This window comes from Zeus faber (assembly GCF_960531495.2).
Source record: "Zeus faber genome assembly, chromosome: 6".
In the NCBI taxonomy this organism is placed as follows: domain Eukaryota; kingdom Metazoa; phylum Chordata; class Actinopteri; order Zeiformes; family Zeidae; genus Zeus; species Zeus faber.
Genome location: NC_137201.1, coordinates 29185220 through 29203703, shown reverse-complemented (window position 1 = coordinate 29203703; position 18484 = coordinate 29185220). Strand labels below are relative to the sequence as shown.

General features: G+C 48.2%; 1 protein-coding gene across 1 annotated transcript in view; it reads right to left on the bottom strand.

Moving 5' to 3' along the window:
- Positions 1–1914: 1914 nt before the first annotated feature.
- Positions 1915–18484, bottom strand: part of LOC307232041 (carbohydrate sulfotransferase 8-like) — a gene marked incomplete at both ends in the record, with an annotated part of 32465 nt that continues 15895 nt past the window's right edge. The window contains 2 exons of the mRNA XM_080002922.1: positions 1915–3012; positions 3983–4023. Coding sequence (XP_079859048.1) covers positions 1915–3012; positions 3983–4023 — 1139 coding nt within the window. The remainder of the gene's footprint in view (positions 3013–3982; positions 4024–18484) is intronic.

Sequence of the window (18484 nt, the reverse complement as noted above, 5' to 3'; positions counted from 1 at the left end):
ACGACAATGTTTCTCTTATCCTAGTTTCGCTGCTGCATCGCGACACTTAACTTCTGCGCCGACGCTCGGTCATATCCAACGATAAAAAAAATCTCCTGAGATCGGGGTCCCAGAGACTAAACCGAGGGGTCCTCGACAGGAAAGGAGGTTGAGAATGACTGGCCTCGCGAGGTTGCTTCTCCCCAGGCGGCTGAGCGGACAACGTCGGCGGCGACAGAAGCTGGAATAACAGAACAAGCAGATAAAGAACCGATCCCCCCCCGTCGCCCTCGGCGCCGCAGCGGGAAATTAGTTGCGGGCAGACTTTTGGTAAAATGTACTTCAACGTTTATTGGTATTCACAGCGATGGCTGAGCAACACATTGCAAATGCGTCAGGTGAGATGGCAGTGTTAAGGCTGAGGAATCACCCCGTCGCGGCCGCGCGAGGCCCCGCCGCTTCCAGTCCGAGCAGCTACCAACAGAACCCCCCCCCCCCCAAAAAAAAGGCAGTTTGACGTTTTCACTTGAATGAGACACTGATTGGGGTGATTCCAAAAAACAAAGGAATTTTCCAAACTCGACAAACACGGCGCGCCGCCGAGTCCGGGGTGCGCGGGGCGCTCCGGACCCGAATCCGAGGTGGCAGAGTTCACACAGCCGTGACGACCGGACACATCAACGACCAGTCGGGGGGAAAAAAATAGAAAGAGCAGCGTCAAAACCCAACTTCACAGAAGTTACAGAGTTGTGCGACCGGAGGTCTCCGCTGTGGCGAACGACGCGTCATAGCTTAAGGTTCAGTGACTCCACCGTAGGCATCTGTCCCCCCCCCCGCCCCCCCCGGACGGACACTCATTCTTTGGTCCGAATTGGAATCGGGGGGGGAATCGGAACGCCGTGGCAACCAGTGGGGAAAACGCTGCAGATTTCGCCCAGCGAGCAGATAAGAGTCGACAACGGGAGACGAAAGACGAGGCACTCAGACGAAGGTTTTCCGGGTTTTCGAGGCTCGAGCGAGCTGGCGCGGCAAGGCTGAAGTTGCTTCGCGGCATGGAGGCAGGAGGAGTGTGTCGAGATGTTTTATTTCCTGGCAAAGCGGGCGGACGGTTTGGATAATAATACTGTCATTATTTATTTTTATTTTCTTAAACCAAACACTGTTTATACAGGAGCTTGAAATGTCAGCGCCAAATATCTTTTGTGACTGTGTTGACTGAACGTAGTGAAAAAAAATATATTGATAAAAAAACTAAAAATACTGGCGGTGGCTTTTGTCACTGTCGTTCACCGGCCGTTCCAGGCGGTCGTGGGAAAACCAGCAGTGTTTCAAGTAAAGCACAGATTTAAATAAGGAGCCTATAGTGCATATCCAGAACCCAAAGGAAAACAAACCTTTACAAAGTTAACCCGGTAGAGTAACCCCAACCCGGCAACCGCGGCCCTGCGATGGAAACGATCGACACGGCCACGCCATCCAGTCTCTCTGCGGCGGATCCTTCCCGCCTCGCTGACGGGACCCGGGACCCGGGGCCCGGGGGAGGCGGGGAGGCAGGGGCCCTTGGCCTGCCGAGCCGAGAGGAGATCCTGCCGTGGGATCTGAGCTTCAGCGCATGAGGACCGTCCTCCTCAGGCCCAGACAGTCGGTGCAAGCTCGGCGGCAGCTGGAGTGTGTTATACAGACAATACATTGTGATACCCCCACGCACGCACGCACACACACACACACACACGCATGCACGCACGCACGCACAACAAAACAAAACAAAAAAGAAAGCTTTTGTATTGTTCGAGTCGCTGCGTCTCAAGGATTCATTCGCTCGGAGGTGAAGCTCGTCGGCTTTTACATTTGCATTCGTTCGTGCTAAGTCTGGCGGGGCCCCGCGAGGCCCCTCGTCAACGCGGCGCGCTCCGCCCTCCCGCCCGGCCCCCCTGCTCAGTAGAGGTCCTTGAAGGGCTTGGGGTAGTCGAACGTCAGATAATCCATGTAGTAAAAGTCAAAGGCCTTCTGCCTCTCCGTGGAGTTGAGCTGTGCAAAGTAGCTCTGGGTGATCTTGGAGGAAGTCCTTTCCGCCAGCGGGTTCCTGTCCTTGAAGTCGGGGAAGGTGAGGTTGCCCGGCGCGCCGATGTTCCGCAGCAGGAAGTTGGCCTCCTCCTGTAGGTCCTCGAACTTCCCGATGAAGTTGTACTGGAGCAGGCAGGGGTTGCACAGCTGGCTGACCGGCTCCCAGTGGATGTCCATGCCCACGGGCCTCCGCACGTCCAGCAGGTACTGGACAAACTCCCTGAAGGTGACGCCGGCGCCGGTGCGCAGGGCGGTGCGCGTGGCGTTGACCCGGTACTTTGAGATGATGGGACGCCCGAACACCGGGTGGTAGTAAGAGTTGGGGCTCTCGAATTTGTCCCGGAAGGCCGACACCAGCCGCTCGAAGGGCTCCCGCACGAAGAGGACCTTGGTGTAGGAGCGGAGCCTCTCCGCGATGCCGCGGCGGTCATAGCTCTCCAGGCGGCGCAGGTGGTTGCCATAGTGTGCCGCGTCGTGGGGGATGTCGCGGGTGGAGCTAGCGCTGCCGCCGAGGACCATGAGCACCCTCTTCCAGTTGGAGCAGCCGGCCTTGGGCACCTCGCAGTACAGCAGCCTGGACCGGTCCTCCACGTAGACCCGGGACACCTGGCGACGTGAGATGAGCTGCTCGGCGATGCCGGGCTGGTATTTGGCACAGACCTCCCTCAGCAGACGCCGGCGGCCGTCCTGCGCCAGCGCCAGCCTCTGCTGCCGCTCCTCCGCCCCCTCGGCGGCGCCAGAGGTGACGAAGTTGCTCTTCAGAAGCAGCTTCCTTTGGCGCTTGGTGACCGGTGGTTTGGGGCCATCCGCCCGGTCGTCAGCGGCCGACGGCGATGATGACTCCGGGGACCGCTCGACGTCGGGGATCAACGGGCGAACGCTGGGTTTCGAGGGCCCGTCCTCCACCCGAGGTGCCGAGTCTTCTCCGCCGTCTAAACTCCCGGCAGCTGGGCGGTCTGTGTCAAAGTCCTACATCACAAAATATATCAGGTCAATGATAATCAAGTCATCTAAGATTTGGAAAGTGAGAAACAATCCATACCTTTGTAAAGGTGCAGTGAAGGTGCAAAAAAGATTTGTTAATTTACATATTTCACATTGATCTTACTAATCCAAAGCCGTCTTGTCCTGCTTTTTACAGCTTTTGGCTTTGCATCTACCCATTTAATTAGGGGTGCAAGTCATTTTTTTAGCTTTCGATTTTTGTTAATAAAGCTTTTCCAAGGTTTCTAGTCTCCCAGTCAATCTCCTGCCTCGTGGAGCGCTTCATCATCAACCTGCTGCAATACACCTGACACTCCACAAGATGGCGCAACGACACAATTTTCAATGGCAGCTTCTGGCGCGCAGACCCAAGTTTCCCTGCTCCCAGTTTATGTTCAGCTTGCATAAATAGCAATTCAGAGTTATTCTCAAAACTCTCCAGGCAATGAGCACCACGGCACGCTATGCGGTACCAAACCACGGATATATTTATTTTTTTTCACCGTTTTGCTTCAATGAACACAGTTCACAAAATTCCAGAATTGATCAGGCGTGCACAACGTCAGAAAAAAAACCCCTGTGTATTTCAGCAGCCAAATTTGCAAACTCAAAAACCCAAGTGCCCATCGCCACAAATACTGTATTTAAATGCATTAGAATATGTGGTTGTAATGTAATAGAGTCACGCTGCTGACTGACGTTATGCAAACAGAGCACATGCTGCCGATGAAGTAGACTAAGTGGACCAAAGAAACCATCGCTCCCCTTACAGCGACTCTGGAGTGCTTGTTCTATTTTTTCAACTGCATACGCTTCGACCGAGGACGCTATTGTAAATGGTGTGTTGCTGTCAAAGGTCTCGGGGTTTTGGCGCTTTTTAATCTCAAATGAAAGATACGCGTTAACAATTGTACCAGAAAATAATTGTACGAGTCTGTGTTCGGGCTCGTCTCACCTTTGGAATGGGCCACCGTGGAGCCACCAAATAGTTTGTACCTGCAGGGCAAACGATAAAAACATAACGGTTAAGATATAAATTATATATTATATATATATATATATAGGTATATATATATACATAAATTCTTAATTAACATAAGAATCTAAGTATAGTAATCAAACATTTCAATGCTGCTGTGACACAGACGGCACCATGTATAAAACGTCAGATTCACCTTACCACTTCTACGTGGTACTAGTTTTTGGTTATTCTGTTCACTGTCCTTATTTCCCAGCCCTCCAAAAAGAGGGTTTCTCCCTGTTGGGTCCCGTCTTGAGGTGGACCTACAATGCTGCTTTTTCCACAAGTTAATATAGGTCTCTGCGGTCCCTAAAACGTGTTTTTGTTGCCGAAAACAACGCTCACATTATGTATTCTGAGCCATTCAGTCTGAAAACGTGCTGTTTCAGTGGGCGGAGCCTCCCTCCCGAGGCCCCGAGTTCTGTGAGCCAATGGGGTTTGAGCATGGCTTCCGGCTGTCGTTGTATTTGCTCCGTAACTTTCAGTGATTTCACCTTATCGGTCCACCAAAATCTGTTTCTGAACATATCTGAGGTGATAAATAATCAATAAGCTGCTGAATCTTCACTCATATTAGATCTACACGGCCTCATTTTAAAGTTTGTTCTGAGTGCTCCAGGCTTGTGGGAGACAAGGACAGCGCCACGCACCGGGACTCTTGGAAGAGGGGATCTTTTGTTTCATGTTAACGTCGGAAATAAAATACAAAAATACATCTACAATAAAAACACACTATTTTTATTGGTTTTGTTTGAAGAAACGCACAGGGGATGGGCTGGAGCAGATGACCATATAAAGCAGTCGGTGACAAGCTGACGTCAGCTTCTGCAGCAAGTAGAAAAAACCTTTGGAAACACAGCGTCCAGAGCGGTCGAAGCCGGAGCGTTTTGTACACAGGGAGTACAGGTACTCCTCGCTTAACGAGTTCCGTTCCTACAACCAGGTCCCTCAGCGAATTGGTCGATAAGCGAGGACTCGTGTTATTTCACGGTGAGGAGGCGGGTATATAGTATATAAAGTGTTTATAGTGTATAAAGCATATATAGTGTATATAGCGTATATAGTGTATATAGAGTATATAGCATATATATTGTATATAGTGTTATTTCACAGTGAGGGGGGGTGTAATTAATAAATATAGTGTATATAGTGTATATAGCATATATAGTGTATATAGTGTTAATTCATAGTGAGGGGGCATGTATATAGTATATATAGTCTATATAGTGTCTATAGTATATATAGTGTATATAGCATATATAGCGTATATAGTGTATATATTGTATATATAGTGTATATGGTGTATATAGTATATCTCGTGTATATAGCGTATATAGTGTATATAGTGTATATGGTGTATATACTATATATAGTGTATATAGTATATATGGCATATATAGTGTATATAGAGTATATAGTGTATATTATATATATGTAATGTATATAGTGTATAAAGGATATATAGTGTATATAATATATATAGTGTATATAGTATAAATAGTTTATATACTGTATAGTGTATATAGTGTATATAGTAAATATAGTTTATATAGTATATATAGTGTATATTACATATAGTGTATATTGTGGAAGAAATTCTTCTGCAATGATCGGGGAGGTTAATCTGCCCGCCACAAGAAAACAAAAACTGAGAATACTCAAGATTATTTTATTCTGCAGAATAAAGAGAAAGATTCAGTGCTGCTCCAAAGCAGTGTTCCGATCAGTCCAATCTTATTTCTGGTCAAGAGGGCTTCATACAAAAACAGAGGGTGTGGCTTGGGTCAGAAGTCATTTATAAGTCCGTGTCCCTCAACTGTCTCCCTGGACGCCAACCTCAAACAGTCAATTCACAGGAACCTGTAAACGACCTGGCAGACGCGGATTACAATCCCTTACAATGCACCTCCGGCTCCCCTGGGGTTATTCCTCATCTCCATACACGGTAAACAGGACCAAACGTGATCTGGTTCTTCCATGTTAGAATTGACATTGTAGAGAGAAAGAACTTTACCTAAAGTTGGGGGATTACTGGGAAAACAGAGACAATGTTTTAAAAAACTCCCCCTCTGGAGGTGGAGGCCTTTGTCCTCATTCAAAACAAATGATCGTAAGCATTTTCCTCTCACAATATATAGTGTATGTAGTGTTATTACAGGTAAGGGGGCGTGGCAGATGCGAACGCTAGTTTAGTGAAGAAGACAGACTGCAGGAACGAGAATGAGAACGGTGATGAGATGTATACAGTGTATATAGTATATATACTATATATAGTATACATTGTGTATATAGTACATATAGTGTATATAGTATATACAGTGTATAAAATGTATATAGTATATATAGTGTATATAGTGTATAAACACAGTGTCCAATACAGACTGGTCCTAAGTCTGAACGGTGGTTAAACAGGCTGGTCGTTAAGTGAGGAGTACCTGTACTCTGTCATCATTTTACCTCATTATTTGACACTTGGGCCACGCCTCGTATGAACATCCCACATTGTGACAGTGTACTGTATGTATAGGACAGAAAATAAGGGAAAACATAATAGATCCCCTTTCAGGTTTCTTCCTTTCTCCCTTTGGCGTCTTCTCCTGGCACCCCCGGGGCTCGGGGGGGCCGAGGCAGTGTCGGGTGCCATCTGTTTTGACGCCTGGAAAGCGGGCCGAGACAGTCATCGCTGATCCTGGGCTGCAAGAGTAAGTCCGACTTCACACAAAGTAAAGCCGCCTACGCAGCCCGAAAAACCCGAAAACCTCTGCGGGCTCTACTGTCTCTCGTTCGCGGCGATTGTGCTGGGGCGGCAACCTCCCCATCATTTCTCCCCGGGTAAATAAAAGCGAAAGACAATTAAAAAAAACTAATTAAGTGTTCTCTTGTACACGTATCTTAATGTCTCCGCCGCCGCCACCGCCGCCGCCGCCGCCCGGCGCGTTCGCCGTCCGGGGGAAAAGGGCTTTGTCCAGCCAAGCCGAAAATATTCTGAAGAGGTAGCGGCTCCCAGGGCCCGGAGAGCGACTGGTGTGTATTACAGATGGTGTTGCCCAGAGACAACTCGAGATTAGCTTTTGATAGAGAGGCACGGGCTGAGCGAGCGCGCGCGTGCGTGTGTGTGTGTGTGTGCGTGCACGCGTGGTATATGTCTGTGTTTGCGTGGGCAAAGACACAGAATGATGATACGGAGGAGGAGGAGGAGGAGGAGGAAGAATAAAGAAAGGCTCCGTCCACAGCCAACGTGGTCCCCGCCGGGCACGGGCACCGCGATACTCCCCCGGCTCCCCCGTTGCGGCGGATCATCCTTCACGTTCACCTGGACGCGCTAGAAATACAGCAACTACTTCATCCGGACGGGAGGGAGCCTCCCCTTTCCCCGTCACGCTCACGTTCGCTCTAATTGAGCCCCAAATTTTCATCCTCGAGCGAGAGAAGCACAAAAACAAAAAAACGGGATGAGGATGCAAAACGAGGACGGGAGCCGCCGCAGCCCCCCGGACCGTCAGCCCCCCCCCTCCCGCGTCAGCAGAACCGGGCGTCGCCGCTCATTTGGGCAGAGCGGCGAAAGCTGTCAAACACTCCGTGTGATAGATGGCCAAACCGGAAAACCCTGAAAGGCAATCATTTGTCACGCATTCAGTCATTTCCGCCGTTTGGGATTTTGTCGTTTTTGTTTTTCTCGCGGACTTCCAGGGAAAGCGACGGCGGACATCAAGGGCAGCCTTATCGAGAAGCGGCAGGCTCGATCCCGGCGCCAACGCGGCCCTCCTCCTTTAAACCCTGACTCCGTCACTATTTGCACTATTTACTTACCTTCCACGTTGTCGTATTTGGTGAATCCGGGTGTCACCTGTGTGTCGCGTGGAGGTATTTCACGGGGGCCTTCCTGCCCTCGTTTCAGTGTTACAATTTTTACGTGCGCCTCGGAGAGAGAAACAAGTCGACTTGACCCTCCCCGAAAAAAGCATCCGAACAAAGATATGTCTTTAATTAAACAGGGGATTTACAGGTAAATCGACCGACTGACCGAACGGCAACGTACTGTACTGTTCTGTGATTCAGGCCGCGGCTGTGTGAGGTGCTGTACCGATCATACCGTGGAAATGGTGCGTACGGCTGTAGCATACCTCAACCACAAGGGGGAGCATTAGTCAATCAAGTTCTACTTCTATTGGATTCTCTTGGTCTGACATTATTTTAGACAAACGGGGTTTTTGTTTTTTTCTTAACGTGAGATACGGCACATTCGGGCCCTTGCCTTCTGCACCATGTCTCTCGTGAAGCCCCGCCTTGCCCCCCCTCCTCCCGTGAAAACTGTTGACTTTCTCAGAAGATAGCTGATGTCCAGAGAGACTGCACAGCACTTGCCCAGTATAATTGGTGATTTGCGCGAGCACACACGCCCGCGCGCGGCCACACACACACACACACACACACACACACACACGCCGCTGATGGTTGACGTACTGGGTGTACTGGGGGAGCCAGATGGCCTCCCAGCAGTTTATTTCGGGATCATCCCGTCACTGAAGGTTACCAGCGCCCTCACCTCGGTGTCAGCCTCCCGCCAGCTCCTCGCCCCGCCGCCCCGCCGCTCCCTTATTTATCCTCCAGCATCCACATTCACACTCAGGAGGACAAAGCACGAGGAGAGACTGCCAAATATCACATTTCAGCCTCAGTCTGTCCCTGGTGTAAGGACGTGAAATTTCCGCGCTGCTCCGTCGCTCTAAATTGGGTTTTGATTACGGGAACAGGAAACAGACCGCAGATCATCAAGTTACTGGGTGTGAATAAATCCCATCTTACAAGCGCTATTATGCAAGACATTAACAAATATTGTGATAAACTGCGTATACCGAATGTCAAACGTTCCTATTATTTCCGACTTTTGAGGACTGTCGTGAGGAGTGGGAGTTCACATTTTGTCAACACACACATTTTTGTTGAATTTGCATTTTTCACAGAGCACGCCTCGATCATTTCCCATTCAATTCGAACAGCTCTCGTTTTTAGGATCGCTTGGAATGCATCAACACACTCATATGTCTTTCATTACTAAATCATTAAGTAATTCATAAATTACTCCCCATTCAAGAGTCTTCCCATATGACAATTTTTCACAATATGGAGAGACTGGTGAGCCAGACCCATTGAATTCTTGTAGATATATTGTGTATTATTATTATTGCAGACAGTGGTGTCGTCAGTGTATTTTTTTTGTTGTTGTTGCAGAAATGAGTGTATTATAATTGAAGAGCGCAGTACAGTGGGAGTATTCTTTGGTATTGGGTGTATTACTGAACGCAGTGTCGCTCCCAGGGTGTGAGATGCTGTGGAGAGGTCACGAACAGGTTATTTTTAGATCACATCCAGTGCTGCAGTGCTGCAATCTCATCTAAATCACCCCGGTGCACTTTTTACTATTTTGACGGACAAAAGTTGATTTTTCAGGATGTTTCAACCGATACGAAAATCAGAAATGCAGTTGTATAATACAATTTTTTTTTAAATTGCACATTTGGGCGTGAACACCCATGTTAATGCACCTCGCACGCTCTGAACGCTGGCCCGCTCCAGTCAGACTGACGTGCGCGGTCTGGGGTGATGCTTTTGGCGGGGTGAGGTGTGAGACTGGCACCTGCCGCCTCACAAACCCCACCCCGCTGCACACGGAGGCCCATAAATCAAACACACCCTCCTTCAAAGACAGCTGGACGTCAGCATCTGCATTTGGTTTTCAGCAGTCACACCCTCCCTCCCTCCCTCCCTCCCCCTCTCCCTCCCTCCCTCCCTCCCTCCCTCCTCGGTACCAAATTAGTCGCCCCTTTCATTATTCCTTTCATTCCTTCCTTTCTTTAATCTGTACTTTCCTCCTTCCTTCCTTTCTTCTTTCCCTCCTTCCTTCCTTTCTTTAATCCATATTTTCTTCCTTCCCTCCCTCCTTCCCTTCCTTCCTTCCTCCCCCCTACTTCTGTCATTCCTTCCTTCCTTAATTCCTTCCTTTCTCCCTTATTTCCTTCCTTCAATCCTCCCTTACTTCGTACCTTTGTTATTTGCTACCTCCCTCCCTTCCTTCCGCACTCCCTCCCTCCCTCTCTCCCTCCCTTCCAGCCCCCCCTTGCTTCCTCCTTCCCTTCCTCACTCCCTTTCTCACTCTCTCCCGCCCTTCCTCCCTCTCTGCCCCCCCTTCCTTCCTACCTCCCTCCCTCCTTCCCTTCCCCTCTTCCTTCCTCCCTATTCCTCCTCCCTCCCTTCCTACCTTCCTGCCTACCTCTCTTCCTTCCTCCTTCCCTTCCTCCCCCCTACTTCTACCATTCCTTCCTTCCTTAAATCCTTCCTTTCTCCCTTATTTCCTTCCTTCAATCCTCCCTCACTTCGTACCTTCGTTATTTCCTACCTCCCTCCCTCCCTTACTTCCTCACTCTCTCCCTCCCTCCCTTTCGGCCCCCCCTTGCTTCCTCCCTCCCTCCCTTCCTCACTCCCTTTCTCACTCCCTCCCACCCTTCCTCCCTCTCTGCCCCCCCTTCCTTCCTACCTCCCTCCCTCCCCTCCCCTCTTCCTTCTTCCCTATCCCTCCTCCCTCCCTTCCTACCTCCCTGCCTACCTCTCTTCCTCCCTTGCTTCCTCCCCCCTCGCATCTTAGTCCAAACGCATCTTAGTTTTTAATCTCTTTCTCCTGTTTGTCTCAATCTTTGTGTTTCCTTGAGCTCACGCCCAATCCAGTGAAATTCTAGCCGGGGCAGAGAGGGCGAACGGAGGTGTAGCTGCAGAGGGTGAGAGTGTTGGATATTGTTGGAGGTGTAGTTGAGGGGCGGTCGGTATGGTTGGAGGTGTGGAGCGGCGAAGGGGTGGAGCAGGGTGGAGGTGGGATAGAACGCGGACTGACAGCAGAGACGCTGCGAATGGCCTCGCTTCTGACCTACACAGGGGTCGTCTGAGATCGATTACACGTCAGGGCTGACTGGCCGTGAAGGACCCGAACCAGAGACAAAACCTGTGTGAGTGTGAGTGTGTGTGTGTGTGTGTGTGTGTGTGTTTGTGTGTGTTTGTGTGTGTGTGTGTGTGTGTGTGTGTGTGTGTGTGTGTCACATGCAGGTGTTTGTATGTGTGTATGAGTTTTAGCCTGAGTTTGAGTTTGGAAAGTGTGTGGGTGGGATGTTGTTTACTTGTGTCGTGAATATGGCTGTGTCTGTGTGCATCTGTGTGTGTGTGTGTGTGTGTGTGTGTGTGTGTGTGTGTGTGTGTGCGTGCGTGCGTGCGCGTGCACGCCCGCGCAAGCCAAACACCAATTATTCACCGGGCAAGTGCTGGAGTGAGGCTGCTATTTCCCTGCTGTCATTATACTGTACGTGTGTGTATTGTCCGTCCTTCCTGGGGACGTTAGCGTGTGTGTTGAGTTGAATGGATGGATCTGTTGGTTCCGCCGCCGGGAGAAAAAGGCTTTGTCCGAACAAACGACGGAGGAGTCGCTGCACTCGTCCCGTGACGTTTTGACAGAACTCCAGATGGAGGCAGGGAACAGTCAGTGCCGCGTGACACTCCCTGCCAACAGCTCAGGCTGAGGGGTTTTATTTAACTCTTTCCTCCGGGAAGGAAGGAAGCAAGAAAATAAAGAAGGGAGGAAGGAGGGAAAAAGGAAGGATGGACGGATGGATGGAAGGAATGAAGGATGGAAGAAAGGAGGGAAGGACGGAAGGCGGGAAAGAAAGAAGTAAGGAAGGAGGGAAGGAAGGAAGAAAGGAAATAACGAGGTCACGAAGAAAGGGAGGATTGAAGGAAGGAAACAAGCAACGAGGGAAAGAGGGAATTAAGGAAGGAAGGAATGACAGAACAAGGGGAGAGAGGAAAGGAAGCAGGGAAGGAAAGAAGAAGGATGGAAGGGAGGAAGAAAATATGGCTTAAAGAAAGGAAGTAAGGAAGGAAGGAAGTACGGATTAAAGAAAGGAAGGAAAGATGGAAAGAAAATAAGGAAGGGAAGGAAGGAAAGAAATACACCGCGTTCCAAATTATTATGCAAATTGCATTTAAGTGTCGTTTCGTTTTTTTGTTTTTCAATTAAACTCATGGATGGAATTGTGTCTCAGGGCTCTTTGGATCACTGAAATCAATCTCAGACACCTGTGATAATTAGTTTGCCAGGTGAGTCCAATTCAAGAAAAACTACTAAAGAAGGACGTTCCACATGATTAAGCAGGCCACAGGTTTCAAGCAACATGGGAAAGAAAAAGGATCTCTCTGCTGCCGAAAAGCCTCAAGTAGTGCAATGCCTTGGTCAAGGTATGAAAACATTAGATATTTCACGAAAAACGTAATCGTGATCATCGTACTGTGAAGTGATTTGTGGCTGATTCAGAGCACAGGCGGGTTGGTGCAGATAAAGGCAGAATGAGGAAGGTTCCTGCCAGACAAATTCATGGGATTAAGAGAGCAGCTGCTAAAATGCCGTGACAAAGCAGCAAACAGGTATTTGCTGCTGGTGCCTCTGGAGTCCCACCAACCTCAAGGTGTAGGATCCTCCACAGGCTTGCAGTTGTTGCCTGTTAAGATGTTTTTGATTGAAATAGCTTTTGATTTCAGTAAATATGACCTCCTAATGCTGCAAATTCAACAAATGACCATTTTCAGTTCTTTACAACCTTTAAAATGTTTTGAAACTCTGTTGTGCATAATCATTTGGAACAGTGCATTTTGAATTTTTTATCCTTGAAAGAAATACTTTTATCATGGTGAGGTTTGTTCAATAACATTGGAATTATACCCTAACGTTTAATGACTTGAAAATTATACTGACTGTCATTAGCATCGACTATTAAGAAAATCAGAGAAGAATATCTTTTGCATAATAATTTGGTGTAACGAAGGTGACGACTCATTTGTACCACATTTGACATAAATGCAGACTATGTACTCAGACAGACAGACAGACTATTCTTCACCTCTTTTAGCCTACTGTATTTCTGATTCACTCTCTCCTCAAGCTGCTGCCGTTCCAGCGCTCCAACTCCAGTTAAGTGCAAACCGCAGCTAAAAAGCAGCCACAGAATCACAGTGAAACAGGTGTGTTTATTGACCACTGACCCCTGGCCGGTGGGGTTTCCTCCCACTGGAGCCTAATTAATCACACAGAGGCCCGCTGCTGTGCTGCGCTCTGCTCCGGCCCATCTCCTCCGCAGGGGCGGAGGAGATGGGCCTCAGCCGAGGTCAGGGACCCGGGAGCCGGGTGTGCTAATGATAGCACGGCACAGGACCGGGGTGCTTGTATAGGGGAGCACGCATGCACGCAGGCACGCACGCACACACACACACACACACACACACACACACGTATATGTGCACGCTGGGGACATGCCAAAATAGCTTACGGGCTGAACAGCTGTTTGTAAAAATAGGTGCCAACTATTTGTTTTAAATCAAAATTGTAATCACTGTTTCAGCCTTTTTAAATGAGTGGAGACAGGGACCAGGCCCAATCACTCAATGTTTGAGTCGTGCCATGTTAAAATGTCTAGGCTTGTTATGAATTGCACTTTGACCTGTTATCTCTGTGATTTTATTATGTCCTTTTATATATGTCTGTTTTTAGCTTTTTATTTCTATGTTTTTATTCTTCGTTATCTTCTTTACAACCCTATACATGTATTGCATGCCTTATGGAAAGCACTTTGAGTTGCCCTTGTGTGTGACATGTACAGTATGGCATATGGCAAATAATGTTGCCTTGCCCTTAACGTTTCTTATGTACACTCACAAGCCTCAAGTAACACCTGCTCTTTTAGGAACACCTGAATACCTGATTCTATCATAGCTATGACTAACTGTTCTTGTTTTTGTTGATTTTGACTTGTTTTTGAATTGACATAATGCACTAACAACATATGTACTCACATATTATATATATAATATATTGCACTTACACACCAAAAGAGAGGAAAAAAAATACTAATAACACAACTTTTATTCTGATTCCTTCCAGCTATCTTGCACCTGAATGTGGTTGAATGTGATTGAAATTGAGAAAGTTAAATTTTGTACTTATTGATTGTTCATAATTTTGACTATTTTAGCCAGAGTTGCAGTTGCAGTACTGTTGTTTTTTCTCTCCCCCCGAACTGAGATGGAATAGCTAGAAAGCGGTTGGTCATTATATTTTATGGGGTGCACAGCAGCAGCATAAGATCTGAGCGTCTTCTCTCTTAAGGGAACCAGAGCGGGTGTTACACAATGTTTTCTCTATTGTAGGGGCACTCTAGAGGGCACCTCATAACATTTTCACTTTCAGAATATATCTTTGGGTCCTATTTGGGCGGCTGGTTCAACCGCCTCAGCAGCCCGCTCACTACCCAATAGGCTCTTGAATGCCGTCACCCTGAGGGTGCCCTCAAAAGCGACCCAGTCTGTGAGCAACAAGACTCAAACAGATAAACAGCTGTATGACGTTTTCAGTATCGGAGGCCTCGAGGGTTGGAAGCCAATTGGGCTCTTGAAAGCCAGCATCCCAAGGAGACGTTTGGTCCCAAAGCACCGGGGCTGAGTGCGGAGGGGAGGTCACGACGGTGTCATTCCCCAAATCATACCATGTAAAACATCAACATTGATTGACTTACTTTACCGAACATCTTCCGTGTGATCTAGATGAGTAAAAGCGTCAGCCGGCAGTGACTTCATCTTTAATAGTAACCCTCATGTCGAGAGAAAGGAGTGAAGATCATCTCAGAGAAGCTGTGCGACAGCAGGAGTCTCCGATGCGACGGGTTCAGACGCTGCCTTTCAGTGCCGCTGTCACAGGTTCGAGTTCCTTGTTTTCCATTCAAGTCACCGCTGAGGCTTGTTTAATCAGGTGATGGGAGGCGACAGCCGCACCCAGTCAGACTCGGTGGCTCAAAGAGACAAACTGCAGTGTGAGAACTCGATGGGTTCGAGGAATAGAACAAGTTTTGATATTTTCTGGATCCAAGCTGCCTTCTCACTTTATTGAGAGTATTAATTAAGTATCAAAAACAGAAATTCTCGACCCCATTCCCCCGATCCAATGACCGTGACAGGGATTTATGGAAAACAACAGCTACTCACAATATCTACAAGTCTTTCTGTCATTGAAATGCTCCCAGACACCGCTGCAAAAGAGGAGAAGGAAGCATGAAAGCTGAGCCTTTATCCCTAGTTACGTATTTAGCTGCAATTAGATTTCCTTAAATTAGGAAACATCCTTCAAAGCAAAGTTCTGTCACACACTTAATGGACGGACACGCAGACACGTCTCAATCATTCCTAAAATGGAAAGTTATTCTAAACCGCGGTTTGGGACGAAGCCAGGAAGCAGCAGGAGGTCCGGGATGAGAACTGATCCATTTGGACAGCAGCAGAAAACTAAACTCCATGTTTACCAGCTTGCACGACCCGGCGTGCACCAACCGTCGTGCACCAACCGGCGTGCATGACCCAGCGTGCACCAACCGGCGTGCACGACCCAGCGTGCACCAACCGGCGTGCACGACCGAGCGTGCACCAACCAGCGTTCACCAACCAGCGTGCACCAACCAGCGTGTACGACTGGGCGTGCGCAACCCGGCATGCACCAACCAGCGTGCACCAACCAGCGTGCACCAACCAGCGTGCACAACCGAGCGTGCACCAACCAGCGTGCACGACCGAGCGTACAACAACCAGCGTGCACCAACCAGCGTGTACGACTGGGCGTGCGCAACCCGGCATGCAAGACCAGGCGTGAACGATCCGGCATGCACCAACCAGCGTGCACCGACCAGCGTGCACCAACCAGCGTGCACCAACCAGCGTGCACCAACTAGCGTGCATTAAGAGGTGAAGAACACTTACTGCCTTGGTAATTTGTTTTTGTGTTGAAATGAAGATCAACCTTAGGTTAAATGTTGGGTCCGGTTACACGTTAGTCATCTCTTTGTTACCTTGGCCATCACACCAAAACAAATATGAATTTATCCCATATTTATTTAACCATGACTTCATAGGTGGCATTTGCTCCTCTGTATGCTGATTCCATTGTTGGTAGCAGGATCCGGTAAGAGTGTAAAGATTGCGCACAGCAGAACTGAAAGGCGGCCACGGTGAATTTGATAAAGCAGCTGGTTGTGGTCAGTAAACTGTCGATATGGATGAATAATAACTAAGAAGAACGGCGCCCTCGAGTGAAAAAATATCCCTTCCACCTCAAGTGACCAAGAAAAAAATCCATGAAAAAAAATCTATGGATCAGAAGAAGGCATACTTTCCTACTTTGCTTTAAAGGTAGCGGTTTAGAGCAAAGAAGAGGGTTAACCCAGTTTCAAATGGAATTCTTGGTCTCCTGGGTAGTGTCACACAATCCTATGCCTAAACAACCATACAATCAGATACAGCGCAACCTGAAATATCGAAATATGATGAATAAAAGTAAAATTACGAATCAAAGTGCCTCGGAGGAGGTTACCCCCAGCTACAAGAACGACTCCTTCTGGGGGCGGGACACCGACGGACATTTCGGGGACGGGTCGCATTAAAGTGTGACCGCAGTCAACGTCTCAAGCCGAGCAAGCAAGTGTCAAAATAGCAGGATAATCTCCCAGAAACCCCCTCACCGGTATTTCACAGGGATTAATACACCTGGCAGAGGTAATGTCTAAAGCCTTAATCCATCAAACAAACATGAGTCTTGGAGACGCTTGCCAGATCTGGTTAAGATGCCATCTGCAGAGATGCGGCTGCGGGGGACACAGGGGAGCCTCCAGCTAAAGGAACACCGAGAACCTTTACACACTTTGAACGTCGCCGCGGAGATAATTTCACACCACATGCAAACCTTTTGGAGAACTTGCAGTCTCCCTCCGTAACTGCATTTGTTTGTTGTGGCGCCTCTTGGGTGTTTGAGGCCTTCTCGATCATGTCGAGTCATTACACCCTGTAATGACTCACTGGGGGGTCGGTAGAAGTAGTCCAGCGACCGTTGTCAAAATAATCAATGCAAATTATAATTCTCTTATGGACGAGCAGAGAACATTTTTATCTAAAGACGGTGCACGTTTAAGTTAGTTATGAGGGGGAAGGAAACGTTCTATACCAATTTGTAATTCGATATATTATGGGAAACCACATGTGAATATAGCATCTGTACGCATCAAATCAAAAAGCATCTTCAAAGCCCGTACGTTGCGCGTGATCTCTGCTGTTTTGACACCATGTCTGCCCGGCTCCGGCCCTCCGCTCCATCCCGGTGCCGGCACTCATTACCCCAGCGCCGAGCCAGAAGCACAGTGACAGGGTGGCTCCTCTTAACCAGCTCCCTCTGGGCGCCTTTCAAGTCACGCCGAAAACCGCTTGAAATATTCATAACTCTGCCATCAATAAAAGATGGCCTTTAGCCGAGTTAGAGAGATGGGCACAGAGAGCCGCGAGGCCGGGAGTCAAAGAGCAGAGCGGAGGTGGGGCTCCGGAACGCTGAGACTTGCTATGATGCCAGTGACCTTGCAGACACTCCTCGTGAGAATTTTCCAAAATTCTAGCCCCCCCCTCCCCATTTAAGGTCCCATTACCAACAATCTGTGAGGGCTTCATCTCACGCTAGAAACTGGCGAGCTCAATATATCCGTCCTTGATGTCCCCAGATCAGTGCAAACGCTGATGTTCTGTTCACTGAGTCCATTTGTCCTACACGGGCCTGCACGCTCTGTCTGCCGGTTTCTTTCCTCTTGTTGTCTCGTGTCGCTGCATCGTCCATCATTTATTTATGAAAACGGGATTATCGTCTCAGTGACTGAACGTGAGAGACGACTTGGGCAATTGATTTAAAAATGTTTTTCAGATGTTCTCTGTAGTGCACGTCCAATGTTTTGTCTCTAAGTCAGTGGTTTGCAAACCCTGAGGCGGTGGACCTGTTTATAACCATGTGGAGGCATTGCCCTTTTTCATTACAATGCAAGGCTGAGAACGTGAAACCACTGTTCAAAACAAGTTTTCCTTTTTTAATTGCTGATAAATAAAAGGATCCTGTTTGATCATATTTTTATTTTTAAAGTACAACTTTTATCGGAGATCTTAGAGGGAATCATGTCCCCGTACCTCTCCCTCTCCGTTGGCTGTATCGTCACATTAAACATGATAAGTAGGTGTGTTTCCACCACATGCGCACCGAAAGGTTCGAACGCATATAAAAAATAAAAAATAAAAAAAATAAAAATTTAAAAAAACCACATCCAGCCCTCAACCCACAGAATATTTTAAAAATGCTCCAAAATGTTTTTCATCAAAGCAATTCAGTGTGCAGGGTGCGGGGCGCGGGGCGTCTGCTCCATTGCGTCCGTGGTGTGTGTGTGTGTGTGTGTATGTGTGCGTGTGTGTGTGTGTGTGTGTGTGTGTGTGTGTGTGTGTGTGTGTGTGTGTGCGTGCAGGCGTTTGTGTCTGTGTGTGTGTGTGTGTGTGTGTGTG